This window comes from Falco punctatus (assembly GCF_963210335.1).
Source record: "Falco punctatus genome assembly, chromosome: 3".
NCBI lineage: Eukaryota > Metazoa > Chordata > Aves > Falconiformes > Falconidae > Falco > Falco punctatus.
The window spans coordinates 56,048,727-56,063,289 of record NC_137582.1 but is presented as its reverse complement, the minus strand read 5'-3'; the positions used below and the strand labels follow the sequence as shown (position 1 = coordinate 56,063,289).

General features: G+C 39.7%; 1 protein-coding gene across 2 annotated transcripts in view; it reads left to right on the top strand.

The window, feature by feature from the left end:
• LAMA3 (laminin subunit alpha 3) overlaps nt 1–14,563 on the top strand; it is a 119,958-nt gene that overhangs the window by 92,927 nt on the left and 12,468 nt on the right. For both annotated transcript variants that reach the window (XM_080380576.1, XM_080380575.1), the window contains 15 exons: nt 335–502; nt 1,647–1,843; nt 3,313–3,429; nt 3,966–4,120; nt 5,484–5,625; nt 6,224–6,323; nt 6,701–6,817; nt 6,901–7,080; nt 8,880–9,022; nt 10,084–10,260; nt 11,400–11,551; nt 11,650–11,812; nt 12,297–12,430; nt 12,561–12,711; nt 13,574–13,693. In XM_080380576.1, coding sequence (XP_080236702.1) covers nt 335–502; nt 1,647–1,843; nt 3,313–3,429; nt 3,966–4,120; nt 5,484–5,625; nt 6,224–6,323; nt 6,701–6,817; nt 6,901–7,080; nt 8,880–9,022; nt 10,084–10,260; nt 11,400–11,551; nt 11,650–11,812; nt 12,297–12,430; nt 12,561–12,711; nt 13,574–13,693 — 2,216 coding nt within the window. The remainder of the gene's footprint in view (nt 1–334; nt 503–1,646; nt 1,844–3,312; nt 3,430–3,965; nt 4,121–5,483; nt 5,626–6,223; nt 6,324–6,700; nt 6,818–6,900; nt 7,081–8,879; nt 9,023–10,083; nt 10,261–11,399; nt 11,552–11,649; nt 11,813–12,296; nt 12,431–12,560; nt 12,712–13,573; nt 13,694–14,563) is intronic.

Here is a 14,563-nt window from a genome sequence, read left to right as displayed (position 1 = left end):
GGACAGAGAAGCTTTACCACAGGGACATTTAGAGCAACAAATTTACTTTTGTCTGGGTTGCTATCATAGGCTCTTTAAAGTTAGAATCTTAAAATTATTGCTGTGAACTTGGTCATTTGGGACAAATTTCAAGCCCAGTGCCATCTTACTAGCTCTGGTTGTGTGACATGGGATGCTTTTCAGCTTAATACATTTAATTAAAAATGGATCTGCTTCATTAAGGAATTCAGGAATAGGCATGGGGTTTTGGGGAAAAAAACAGGCCCTGTCACTTGTGTATTTTGCATACTCTTGAGCACATCTTCTCTCTTGACTTTGACAATACATTTTTTAGTGCTCTTGGAACAAATAGCTGGTACAAATGTAGAAGGTAACAACTTGCCCTTGGGAGATGCTGCCAAAGAACTGGCTGAAGCTCAACGCATGATGACAGAGATGCGAAACCGCAATTTTGGCCAACTTCAAGCAGAGGCAGAGAAGGAGCGAACAGAAGCTCAGCTGTGTAAGGGCTTGTTATTTCAGCTTCTTACTCTCAAGATCGACCTTAAATCTGAAGCATTATTGGTTGATTGGGATGGAGTGCAGGGAGGGGTATTTTGCAATGTGTCCCTAGGATCTGTAGCAGTCAATAGTCAACAGGAAAGTGATAGTTTTGGAGTGGATTTAAAGGCATTTTTAGTTTGTTACTGAAGAAACAGAGTTGAGCTGGGGGAGAAAGCCAGTAGAACTTTCATAACGAGATCAGTCTCAGTAAAATAAAGATGTAACTGATCCTAATACACTTACGCAGTGCTTCTGTGTGTTGTAATCTATAGGCTATGGTACATACAGCTATTTTAGAGAAATTACAGGTGTAATTTAACAACAGATTTTTCAAAAGCTGCTGGAATATTCCAAGGGTCAGATCATACAAAGATTAAGTTTAGAAGTTCTAGTTGCACTAGTTGTACTTCTTTTTATGTTCTCTGCAAGTGTTTGACTGGGGCATTCAGAAACCTGATTCCAGACGTCAGAGACAGCAAGAACAGCAAAGTCACAGGCTTATCTCCTAACCAGGGGCATAGCTAAGGAATGTGGAAGACCTTACAAGTGATAGTAATTTCCCCTAACTTTGGACTTTGATAGCTATGTCTAGAAAGTAACCCTTCTGTATCCTATTTTGTAGGCAGTGAAATGGGCACTCTTAAGAGTGTGATTCATTTGACCTGTTTTGTTTCTGCCTTCTTTGAGATTAAATGTGCCCCTATCGCTCTATTGATTACAGAGGAAGCTTTGGTGACTAGCACAGATGTAGATGTCCACATTGTAGATGAAGTTTTTGGTGAAATTGTGTTTGTTCCATATAAGAAAAGAAAATGATTCAGTGTTTGCAGATTGACTTCATCCTTACTTAATTTAGAAATAGCCATATAAATGTTTATTTGTGCTCTGTGTCTGCAGCAGCAAACCAGTGAGCAGATTTGATCCAGTGAGATGCTGAATAACATCTCTGCTATAGTATCACTGAAATTAGTACTGCAAAGGATGCTCAGTATTTCAGATAACCACAGCTTTCTAATACTAAATGTCAAGCCCTTTTGAAGTAAGTTTGTTCTGGTTCCCTTCTTCTCTGAACAAAACTTTTATTTCTGGTCCCGATACTGCAGTACTGGCACGTATTAAGAATGAACTACAAAAGTACCACCAGGAAAATCATGGGCTTATTAAAAGTGTGAGGGATTCATTGAATGAATATGAATCCAAAATCACTGACCTTCGTGAAGCTCTGAATGAGGCGACGGGACAAATCAAGCAGGCTGAAAACTTAAACAGAGATAATGGAGTCCTGTTGGAAGACATCAAGGTACTGTTGGGGTTCAGAAGAAAGTTAAACCTCAGGGCAGAAGAAGTACTTTTGATTGCTGCTTTTTACCTTGCAAAACCAAGTAGCAGTAATTCTTCAGACTTTCTCCAAGGTGTCTTTCCATCTTTTGATATATGTATGGACAGGTATAAATGTAGTCTGTGCCCACGTGTGACCTGTTTGTGTAACCAGGACAGTATGACCCAGACATAGCTCTGATGAGAGCAGGGAAGGAGAGTCTCTGCCTGGTACTTCTCTTCAGCTGCCACTGGCCTTTCTGTTTCCTATTCTAGATCAAATTCCTGATGCTGATGTATTTTTCGTAGTGAGTTGCTTAAAGTATTTGTTTTTAACAGCCACGAAAGACTGGAGCAATAATGTGGGCAAGACTGTTAAATTATTTGGGATTAATATTTTATGGAAGTGCTTCTGTGGTCTTATCAGAAAGGTGGCAAGAAATAGCTGTCATTTCTGAGCAGTGCTTAATTTTTAGAGCTGCTGAAATAGTACAAGAAATAATAAATAATAATTTATTTATAAATTATTATTTAATATATATATATAATAGTTTGCTGCAGGACCCATTCTTTTAAATTAATTGTGGGTTTGCTGAAATACATCACTGTTTTAGCACACTTCCGTCTATCCAGTTTGCTAACACTGCTCAAACAAAAGAATTTCTACATTTAACTGTCCTTTTCAGTATTTAATTGTACCTTTATGTGCATGGACTGTACAATATGTGTGGCACATAACTATGCATGGTTGTTTTAAAAGATGGACTCATCTGTACAAGTCATAAATCTCCTGATACACTTCTCTGGTAGGGAGAGATTTGACAGATTACAACGATAGAAACCCAACTGAAGAGATCTAACGCATCCTTACCTGCAACACCACTTGTCTGGCTGTGTTTGTGGTGTGCCATTGCCCTAGAGCTACACTGTGGATTGTCACAGGGCTGCTCTAGACCAAGGAGCTTCATTCCCCTCAGAGCTTTCAAGAGGATAAGGTGGTGAGAATTCACCCCCCACCCCCCCCCTTTCTGGTAAGATCCCCAGATGAAGGGATAGCGTAATCATTTCATTTCTGCCTTTGAAAGAATGCAAAGATCAGGGTAGTCACCAGGGATCTGTTTTTAGTTTCCAGGTTTGAGAGATCAGACACTTAGATGGCCTGCCCTGACAGTTCATCTCAGCTGACCTGTACTACTTTTGCTTTGAGTGCTAATTACTGAGCCACTGTAGGCTGTTGCCAGCTGTATGCTATGCTACTGCAGACTCCCAAGTTTTCTCACTCTTCTAATCAGTAGGATAGCATTAGTTCCTAAACAGCATAGGCATCTGATTAACAAAGTGATAGCACCTTTCATAAATCCTACTGCAAACTAGATTTTAGGTAGATATGGTTTTCCCTGCGTCTCATTTTTAACTCAATCACATGGTATTCAACCTTTTATTTTTCCTCAGAAACAGATTGAGGAGACAAACGTACAACAGAATGGTATCTTGGATATTCTGAACTCTGCCCGGTCTTCCCTGACACAAGCTAATAGTGTACTTGGATTATTGCAAAAGAGCAAAGAGGTATAACTGACATTCTTAAATTAGGGTTTAAAATCCCACTATCTTGCTGTCACTGTAGTGGGTAGCATAGCTCAGTGGCTAGGACAACATGCGTATCTGGGCCTCACCAAAAGGGAAGGATCTCACAGCCCATCCTGGGTGCGAGAGGAGCCTGCCTACACAGGTTTCTGTAAAAGCAGCTTGTTGAGGGTTGTGGTGTCTGAGCTGCAGATATCAGAGTTTGGGAGAATATCTGTGAGACATACCATAAGAGATTGTGCTATTCTTGTATTTCTTTCTGGGCAATTGCTTTAGCCACTGTCAGAGACAGGATACCGGGATAGAATGGTCTTTGGTCTGACTTGATTTTTACATAATGGGTCTGGAAGCATAATGTAATGACTTAGCAGTTGTTTCCAGTAACTTGCAGGGTAAGTTGGAAGGGAACTTTTTTCCCCTTGATCTCCTCTGATGCAAAGTATACGCAGTACTGAAGGAGACAAGAACAAAATCATGCATGTATATATAAATACACTTTTTTCTTTATAAACCCATAGGAATATGAAAGCCTGGCTGCTCAGCTGGATGGAGCAAGGAAAGATATGAATGAAAAGCTGACAAATCACTCCTTATCAGCAAGCAAAGAACCGTTGGTGGTGAGGGCTGAAGAACACGCCAAATCTTTGCAAGACTTGGCAAAACAGCTGGAAGAGTACGTTGCCATTCCTGTAAATGAGCAATTTTTGTACATACCATCCATGGTTGCAATGCTCTGTCTGTAACTTCACTTGATTTAATGGCCATTTGCAAAGTTAGAAAGAAAATCAGTTTGGTTTTTTCTGCTTCTTCATGATGTACAGATGTTTTCTTTTCTTTTTTCCCCAGAAACCAGGTCTTCCTGTGTTTTTCTTGGGTTTTTTTTCCCCTGGAAGTGAAGGACTCCCATAATACAGTTTTGCATTACCGCACTAACACTTCATTAACTTCTTACTAACAAGAAAAAGCCCTCATGTATAGAGTGGGAAGATGTTTAGAATATGTCTGTCTTGGTATTATTTCCTGTACTCGTACTCAGGGATACTTTTATGATGTCAATGAATTAGGGCAAATAATTGGAAGAAATGCTATCTTGGCAGTCTTCAGACACAACTGTTTAGCATTAGTGAGGAAAAGACTTCCTATAGTTTTCTCATCTTTCAAGGAATCTTCTAGAAAGACAAAAATATTATAAACTTCATTTAAATCAAGTGTTTCCATGGTAAAGTAAAAGTAATGGAGAGGGAATTATGAATGAGGTTTTGGAGGCCTTCTACAGTACATCAGAACAAAATTTAAAAAGCGAAATGCTGATTTTTATTTTTCTTTGCTATGTAAATTGTTTCCATTTTGTCAGTACACCAACTAGAAACTCTCAAAAAGTTAGATTAAAAAATACCTAACTCAGCTGGAAAATTCTTTGCTAAAAAAAAAAATCATCTATTTTTTGTTAGTTTTCAAAGTGATTTTTTTTTCAGTTAACAAGACACTGTTCTCATAAATACAAGGTGGCTACTACTGGGCAGTTGCGTAGCTCACAAGGAGTAAGTAGAAGAGATTTTGTGTGTTGTTTCTGATTCCAGAGCTCCGGTACTGGTTCTTGGGGAAAACACAAGAGGTCTTGTAGTTGTTCCATCTTGTACCCCATGTGCCACTCCTGCAGGATTTTGAAACAGCCAGAGGTGATCTGGAAGCTGCAGTTCTCTGAACTCCCTGAACTGAAGTGTATCTGGGGGGCTGTGATCGAGGTGGCTTACTGACCTTGTGTCTTGGTGCATTCTCCCTATCTTAATCATGTAAAGACTGCTTTGGAGACCCACAGTTGTGCTTTTCCGCATGCCTGAACTTATCCCATCTTCTGAAGAATTTTTTCATATTGGTCTGCCTCCCAGTATGATTTTTATTGGAATGAAATTACAGATCTAACTGAAAAACATTTCCTGTACTGGTGTTACTTAGAAAATACTGAGTTCGGGTCTGTTCAGAATACTTCTCAAAGTCTTTGCAGAACGCTGCATTTTTCACCCTGTTTCCCACAGAATAAAGAACAGTGCCAGGAAGGACGAGTTGGTAGGCTGTGCTGTGGAAGCTTCTACTGCCTATGACAATATTATTAACGCCATCAAAGCGGCAGAGGAAGCAGCCAGCAAAGCTGGGAATGCAGCTGACTCAGCTTTATCGGTAAGTACCCATAAGTGGCCAAATGATAGTAAATTTGCTACAGCTAGATTTATTTTATTTTTTTAACTGTCAGAGAGGCACCCAAATCAAAGAGCTCTGTGTCTTCGCATGCCTTATTTGTCTTTGGCCATTATATGAGTTCCTATTCTTCATGTTCATGAATTAGTCTTGGTTCAGTACTAAATAGGCTGGGTACCGCCTCTCTGATGAGGCTGTCCCTATGAATACTAACTGTTCCTTTCAGTGCAAAATAAATAGATCTGCATAAGGCAAGCCCAGTAATCACTGAAGGTGATTTCAGGTATTCTTTTTTACTTTGCACTAGTCATACCCACAAGCTCTTCAGCAGAGGAGTAGCATCCAACAGCTGTGTGCTAATAATTTCTTCCTAATGCCCCAAAAATCTCTCTGAAGTTTGCTGAAGACCAAGGCTGTGTTATGCTCAAGTTAATCTTGCTAACTGTTGCTAAAGATTATCTTCACATGAAATCTCTGCCCTTGTAGAGTTGGTTTTTTAAACTGGATTGGGCTATCTCTTTTACTCTTTAAATTTTAATATTATTAAAGCAATCTCACAGTACCATGCTTCTGTTACCAGACTGTGAAGAGAGAAGATCTATCAGGAAAAGCTGCAAGGTTAAAAACTGAGAGCAGTACACTCTTGAATCAAGCACAGGAGACTGAAAAGACATTGCAAGGTACCAAGAAAATGATAGTAGACGTGTTGGCCCAGCATGAGAAGCTTTCATTGAACCAAAAATTTTCACAGTTCAGCAAAGCTCTGCAGAAAATATTTAAGCAGAAGAGGCTAGTTCCATTATAATGGGACCTCTTGTGATGGTTTTTTCCAATGGCAAAAAGGCAAGAAAGTAGATTCCCTACTTCTGCTATGCTATACACCTTTGCAGTAGCCCTGTCCAGCAAATCCTCTGCCTTATACTTGTTTTGCAGTGCACTCAATGCTCAGCGGCAACACGAGCTGTGCAAGAGTGCAGGCTGGTGCTGTGACACCACCTGTCCAACAGGAAGGTGGTATTTTGTTTAAAATTCACACAGGGCATTCACTGTTTTGCAGCTATTGGTCCAACCCTTGAAGACATAAAGCAAAGGCTTGATGTCACTGATGGAAAGAAGAATACACTGCAAATTGATCTTGTCACTCTTCAGAATAATCTCAATGGGATAAACAGAGGTTAGTTACTTACTGATCACTTCAGTTTTGCGTCTTTCATCTATGACTATAAGAATCTGCACATGCATTTGTGTGTGTTTCAGATGATATCGACAGCATCATTACCAATGCAAAGGACATGGTAAAAAATGCCAAGGATGTCACAACTAATGTATTGGATGAACTGCTCCCAATGCAAGCAGATGTGGAAAAAATGAAGAGTACCTATGGAAGCGCACAGAGTGCTGGCTTCAGTAAAGCACTGATGGAGGCAAACAATTCAGGTATTGCAGGAGCTATCTGAGGCTTGCCAAGTCACTGTTAAGTGAACATTGTCAGTTTTGCAGCAGAAATATTAGTCATCCAGAAGTTAAGCACCTAGCCTAAGCTAGTGTTCTGAGCTTCCTTTATTGCCAGTAGAAAGGGACTGGTACAGCAGAAGGTGACTCAGGCCATCCTGTAGTATGTGTTAAAAGCTGATACCATGGCTGGTGTCTAAAGACTTGGAGGCCAGTGACTAGCAGGGTACCCCAGGGTTCAGTGCTGGGTCCAATCCCATTTAACATCTTCAGTAATGATCTGGATGAAGGGACAGAGCATACCCTCAGCAAGCTTGCTAATGACACAAAACTGGGAGGAGTAGCTGATACAGCAGAGGGTCATGCTGCCATCCAGACAGACTTCAACAGGCTGCAGAAATGGCCTGATGGGAACCTCATGAGGGTTCAAGGAGAAGTCCTGCTCCTAAGGAGAAACAGTCCCAGGCACCAGTATATGCTGGGGGGCGGGCAAGCTTGAAAGCAGCTTTGCAGAAGAGGAAGGTCCTGGTAGACAGGAAGTTATACATGAGCCAGCAATGTGCCCTTGAGGCAAAGGCTGAAGTGCAGAAGGTTCCCTCTGAACATCAAGAAACACTTTTTGATACTGTGAGGGTGACCGAGCACTGGCACAGGTTTCCCAGGCAGGGTGTGGAGTCTCCATCCTTGGAGATATTCAGAAGCCATCTAGACATGATTCTGGGCAACTGGCTCTAGGTGGCTGTGCTTGAGCACAGGTGTAGAACAATATGACCTCCAGAGGTCCCTGCCAACCTCAGCCACTCTGTGGTTCTGTGATCTTCTACTGCACTGTCTAGAAAGGGACCTAGACAGTTAGCTTAGGCTAGATGTCTGTTAGCTGAAAGTAAAATGCATTGCATAAAGCATGTATTGAATACAAAACAAGCGACAATCACAATCCCAAGAAGCGTCTTTTTTATCTTTTCAGCAACTTTGTCTGATAGTCAAGTGAGAGAAAACATTTTGAGGAAGATAAATACAAGAGCTAGCCCTGCATGTTATTGCAGAGGCATAAGTCATCCCTGCACTTACAAGACCAGCTTAGAAGTCATATTTAGAAAAATAATAGCTCTGGATTTCTTTTTATCTGCTTTCCGTATCATAGGATTTCAGTCTGCTAATACTTTCAGGCTATTATTTTGCAATCAGCGGAGACGAAAAATTGTTTCCTGTTTTAATGAAAGTTGAAATTCTCATAGTATCTCCTTTTCTCCTGAAATAAGCCTGCCCAGATACTATAAGGCTCACTACTGAATTGTGCTGGCTAGCAACCCTGACACAAGAATACAAGACATGCCCTACTTGCTCAGGCCAGTGGTCTGCCTGCTGCAGTATTTACTCTCCAGCTGTGGCGGCCGGAGATGCTACTCAGGGAATGCACATAAGCCTGACCCCTGTCTGTTGTACATTATCCTCATCCTCTCCTAGCATCCACAGTCACTGAATAATAATGTTAGAGAGCATATCCCTGTCTGTTCTATTTAATTTTTTCTTCTGGACCTTCATTTATCTAACACATTTTTGGAAGTGCTGACTCTGTCTGCTTCTGCAAATACCTTTGGCCAGAAATTCCAGGAGTACAACATCCTCTGTATAAACTGCTAGTATCAGTGAGGGCTTCCTAATAATGTAGCACTAATGAAAACAGTTCCATCATCACCCTGCTCACTGCTTTTCTGATAATCGTGTAGTGATACCTGTTTTCCTCCTCCTTTCTATCAATGATATTTTTTCTTTCATTGCAGTAAAAAAATTGACAAACAAACTTCCAGATCTGTTCAGCAAGATCGAAAGTATCAACCAACAGCTGATGCCACTAAGCAACATCTCTGAGAACGTAAATCGCATAAGAGAGCTGATTCAGCAGGCAAGAGATGCTGCAAATAAGGTCTGTACTGAACATTGCAATCATGCTTGACCTCGGTGGTCTGGACACACAGCAGTACTTTGGTTCCTCTTTCTCTTTCTAAATAATTTTGTCAAAATATGTGTGAAAGACCAGACATACATGTAATTCAACAGCACCACCCAGCACTTCAAGTAACTGTGATGATGGGAAGTATAATAATTTATACACAAAAATGAGTGGATGCAGCAGCATCCTGCTCCATCCTCCTCCCACAGGGCTTTTTCCCAGGGCATCTCTGCAATACTTACCTGTACAATAGCCTTTTGCCTTCCAAAGTACGTTGTGGTGGCTTTGGCAGCAGTGGCAGAGTCAGCTCTGCAGCTTAGCGGCAGGGCTGTTCACCCACACATGGCCAGTTGGACGCTGACACTGCAAAAGAAGTTGTGTAGCCATGTGTTCTTATATCTCATAGCTGCCCCAAGATGTTACGAGTTGGCTACTAGCACCTCCTTATTAGACTGTGCTTTCTCCATTTAAGCAACTGCTGTAGTTGGTGAAGGGGTAGCGTGGTCCCTAAGAAGCATTTCTGAGATCATCACAAATAACCTGCAGTTAAAATGGGTAAGAGAAATCTGTGACAGTGATGTAAATAGCTGTAATAGGATGTGTCTTTGTTAATATCAGAGATGCATTATAATTTCCAACAGATAGTCAAGTCCAGCTAAGTGAAGCATCAGGATGTGTATGCTGACATCTAAATAATGCATAGGCTTGCTCTTTAGAGCTGCAGGGCACATCTTTCCCTGTCCATGTATTGAAGGTAACAATTACTTGACAGAGGCATGGCCAGGGTTGATTAATTGATGTCTGGACTGAAAAAGTGCTGTGTTAAGTGATAAGTATTGATAATACAGAATACGGTATTATCCAGTCTGTTTCCTAATTATATTGTTTGGTAGCATCAGAGCCTGTAGTAACTAATGGCTATAACATGACTTGGATATGTAATAGGATACTTTGCAACTAAAGACAACAGTGAAATAAATAGGAGTAGTAGCAAGAGATAGTTTTAATGGACTGAATTTTGTTTTTCTTAACAGGTTGCTATTCCTATGAGGTTCAATGGCAGCTCTGGTGTAGAGGTTCGACCTCCAAGCAACCTTGAAGATCTGAAAGGCTATACTTCACTTTCTTTCTTTCTCCAAAGACCTCAGAGAAGATTAGACACCCCCCAGAGGGCATCAAATAAGTTTGTACTGTACCTGGGTAACAAAGATGTAGGTATATTTTGATATTTAATCTGATTTTTAGAACAGACAATATGCTTTGAGAAACAGATGGGAGATGGTTTATTTTAACTGAAGGTTATAGCTACTGTTTGGCCCATTTATTTGTAATTGCCATTATGTAGTGCCAGAAGTGTTTTGTTCATTTCTCCACCAGCAAAGTAACTTGTTGGGTGACTGACTGCTTTGCCCTTTGATGCTTTGCTGTTTGGTCCATTGGAAGTTACTTCTCTGGCATAGATACCATCACACAGTCTTGTCAGAACTGACAGTTCCTGCAGCAGTCAGCACAAACTCAGAGCTTTGACTCTTCCCACAATATAAGTCACTGTGAGTTTCTCTGTCGATTGAAAAAAAAGTGATCATTTCAGTTTTAAAATTCAGTCCCTCAGCTCTTAATTTCTTTCTCTTCTGAATATGCAGAATAATACAGACCTGCTTGTGCATTAAGGCTTGCTCAAACACAGTCATTCTAAAAATTTCCTGAATGTGGTCAAACTATGTATTTTTAAGTCTTCTTACTTGACAGCAGCACGGTATCTGTAGTGAGTCTTGTGGATACACAGAAAGCTGTTTAAAGGTAGTTGTTCTACACTGGATTTCAGCTTTTTATCTCCTGAATATCTGCCCGGGATATCAGTTGTCAGCATTTTAATTGTTAGTTGTGCAATATGGTATGTTGGAGAAATAAAATGTGAATTGTTTGGGAAAATTACTGCTTCCGGTCACCTCAGCAGAAACTATTGTCCTTGACTGAGTGCTGTTCCAAACATGTTTTTTATTTCAATGATGTTGAGTCTAATTTTTTAGTAAAGGTGTCATGTTTTCATGGCTTTAGTTGGGAGATGTTACAAATGTGAAAATTATTTTAGCTACTGTTGTTATAAAAATAAATAGCCACACCAGTTTTCAATTAATTTATAGCTATATTCACTGAATCAGTGCAACATACAAGATTACAATTTTTTCTTCCCAGAACTGATAAACTTAATAACAATTCTCATCATTAGGTGGGTAGATTTTTTTATGACTCATGCACAGTATGATGGTGTCTCTAAGGAAGTGCTGCTGTATTATACCTTCATTAACATTAATCATTTATTAATGATTATTTGCTTTGCTATTCTTAGGCTTCCAAGGACTATATTGGTATGGCTGTGAAAGATGGTCACCTTACTTGTGTTTATAACCTGGGAGATGGCGATGTAGAAATAGATGTGCAGTCATTAGTGACTCAAAGCGAAACTGAAGAAGCTGTTATGGATCAAGTTAAGTTTGAAAGGTATATGACCCACAGTGCAAAACAATCTTTTCCAAAACCTGCTAAGAACATCTTTTATTAGTGTGATGTGACATTTTGCCGGTCTGTTTTGGTTTTAGGATTTACCAGTATGTAAAGCTGAATTACATCAAAGCAGCAACATCAACTTCTCCAGAGTATGAAAGCCCTTTGACTGCAAGCAGTGGAGGCAGTGACACTCTCTTAAACCTTGATCCCAGCACTGTTGTCTTTTATGTTGGAGGATACCCACCAGATTTTAGGGTACAAAGAGTTGTTTAGTCTTTTAAAGAGATTTCCATGTTAATCATTCTGTTGTTCTCACAAGTAAACATTGGAACTAGCAGTCTTTCAAAAGCTGTGTAAAAGTTTATCCGTGTCAGTAGGAATAGACAGTATGCAAGGAGATGCTGCTTCCTACAGAATCTGTATAGCTTGTAGAATGCTAAAACTCAAAGCAGGGAGTATGATGATATTTCATCTGCTGAGGACAGCGTGAAACCTTTCCAGCCCAGCTAAGTGCTATTCCCAATCCATCCATGTGACTCCGATTTAAATCATGCTGCAGTACCCCTGGAGTGGTATCAGATGGTTTGGATATTATATACAAAGATATAATAGTTTTGTGATAATTAGAATGTCATGTTCTGTGTCATTATTATTTGCAGTAAGTTTTAGCAGTTATATGTCAATGTAAAATTTTGTTGGCTGATGTTGACGGAGTGTTTTTGATGACACTGTTTTGCAGCCTCCACGTAAGCTAGACTATCCTCATTATGAAGGCTGCATTGAATTAGACAACCTAAATGAGCATATTATCAGCCTTTACAACTTCAAGAGGACATTTAATCTCAATACCACTGAAGTGCAACCCTGCAGAAGGTATGATATAAACACAGAAGTGTTTCACAGTTCTGTAATTTTATCATTATAAAATTATAATGACAGTAAGTCCATGAAGTAATAGTTTTTGCTCTCATATATTCACATCTGTGACATTCAATTATTACAGGTATAAAGAAGAGACTGACCAAAGCTATTTTGAAGGCACTGGTTATGCCAGTGTCACACTGAAAGAACAGAATACCCTCAGCCGGGTACGCTATGAGCAGACAATTGAGACTACTGCAGATGAAGGCATCGTGTTTTTTGCAGCAAATGGGGTAATTCATGGAATGCTTCTGTCTGTTTTGTTGTCCAAGAACCTTTTTTAAAACTTTGCCTACTTGAGAACATGTTAGATTTACTAATAACTGTGAGGAAGTTTCTTAAAAGTGTTATTTTCATGTGTGTGGCAGTTTAGTAGATTCTGCTGCATGTTTAATGTAATACAGTTTAGTTTTAGGTAGTCCTGCAAGGAGCTGGGAGTTGGACTCCATGGTCCTTATGGGTCCCTTCCAACTTGAGATATTCTGTGATTCTATAATGGCTACTGAATATTCACATTATGGAGGCTGAGAAAAAAATCCTTCCAAGTAGTTCCTCCATTAGGCCTTGCAGAGAATTCAGAACTGAGGGTGGGCAAGGAGGATGTAATTTGAATTGAACCAATTTTGAAATATTGCAGTCCTCCAAAAGTGGAAGTGCACTCTTCCCAAATCTAGATACGGGTGGTAACAGAGTAAGGAAGAATCTAGAAAATGACATGGTGCCTTATACCTGCAAAGGTGCTGCAAACAGCAGTGATGCTACTTATCTAATAATATTATAGGCATGTTTGCAATCACTGTGACATGTTCGGGATAATTTCTCAATGCTATAAAAAGTCAGTAGACGTCTTGAAATGACAAAAAGTCCTCTAGAGATTTGGAGAATACATTTGGAGCTGCTGCCAGATCTGTTTATAACATTTTAAAGTAATTATGGTTGATTATTATAAGTTTTAGTCTGCTTTGTGTTATCTTTCCCCTTCAAAAGCTTTACTGAAGCAACTAGATAGCTTCATTGCAATTAGTCACATGACAGTGAAATATATATGAAACGTTGGCTGTTTAATTGGGTTGGCGTTTGGTCTTTTTCTTGCAGGATCAGTTCATCAGCGTGCTCATTAAAGATGGTCATACTGTTTTTAGATACAAAGTTGGCTCTGAGCCTCCAAAAGAAATAGAAACCAATACAACTGTAAATGATGGAACATATAAACAGGTATGTCATCTTAAACAATCAAGTGATCATTATTTGTAAAAATACATGTTAGCTGAAACTAAACCCCCTGTTGTAAAGTTTAGTTGTGAAGTTTTCCTTTTGTGTTGAGGACATCAAGCTGCTGGAGATTAGTTTGGACATGTGAAAATTAATCTTTCTACTGTGCGTTCCTGTGAATAAGTTCAGTTTTAACAGAGAAACCACCAAAGAAAAAACACTTTGACAAAGCAATGCTTTATTTAAAGAGAGCTGTGTACCTTGCAATTGTTAACGTTAGTTTAATATTTAGATAAAGTTTTTTAACCAGCTGAGAGTTTATTTCTTCAGGCCAGGCTGATCTTTGCAGACATCATTTTCTGTTGTTGCTTGTCTACTTAGCTTCAGTCCGGCTGTTTTGAATCACTACCAGAGTGAAATCATAGACATTGTTAAAACCTTTGGCTGCCATGTTGATTCTCCCTTTGCCCCTTACTGCATCTCCAACTAAATAGTATAGGTCACAGGGTCTGCTGGAGGGAATCTTTATGCCATACTGGGTGAAGTTCCCTCCAGCCAGCTGATCGACCTAGTCTTTGTATCAGGCAGCAGCTCCGGAATCTTCAGTTGCAAATAGAAGGCAATATTTGAGTCTAGGTGAGGTGTATTTGTAGGGCAATCTTCCTGAGGAAAATAAAACCTCACCTTGTATTTGGATAGTAGAGCGTTTTCCTTAGGCATTTACTCTGGCTAAATGCCCAAATTTTGCAAAGTGCCTTTAAACTACTGCAGTTGTTCTGGATTTAAGTCATTAGTAAACAAAAGGAGAGGAAAAAACCCTCCATTGTGTCCTACTCTGTGGGAGTACTTTTAATCTGCTAAATTCTGGGGTTT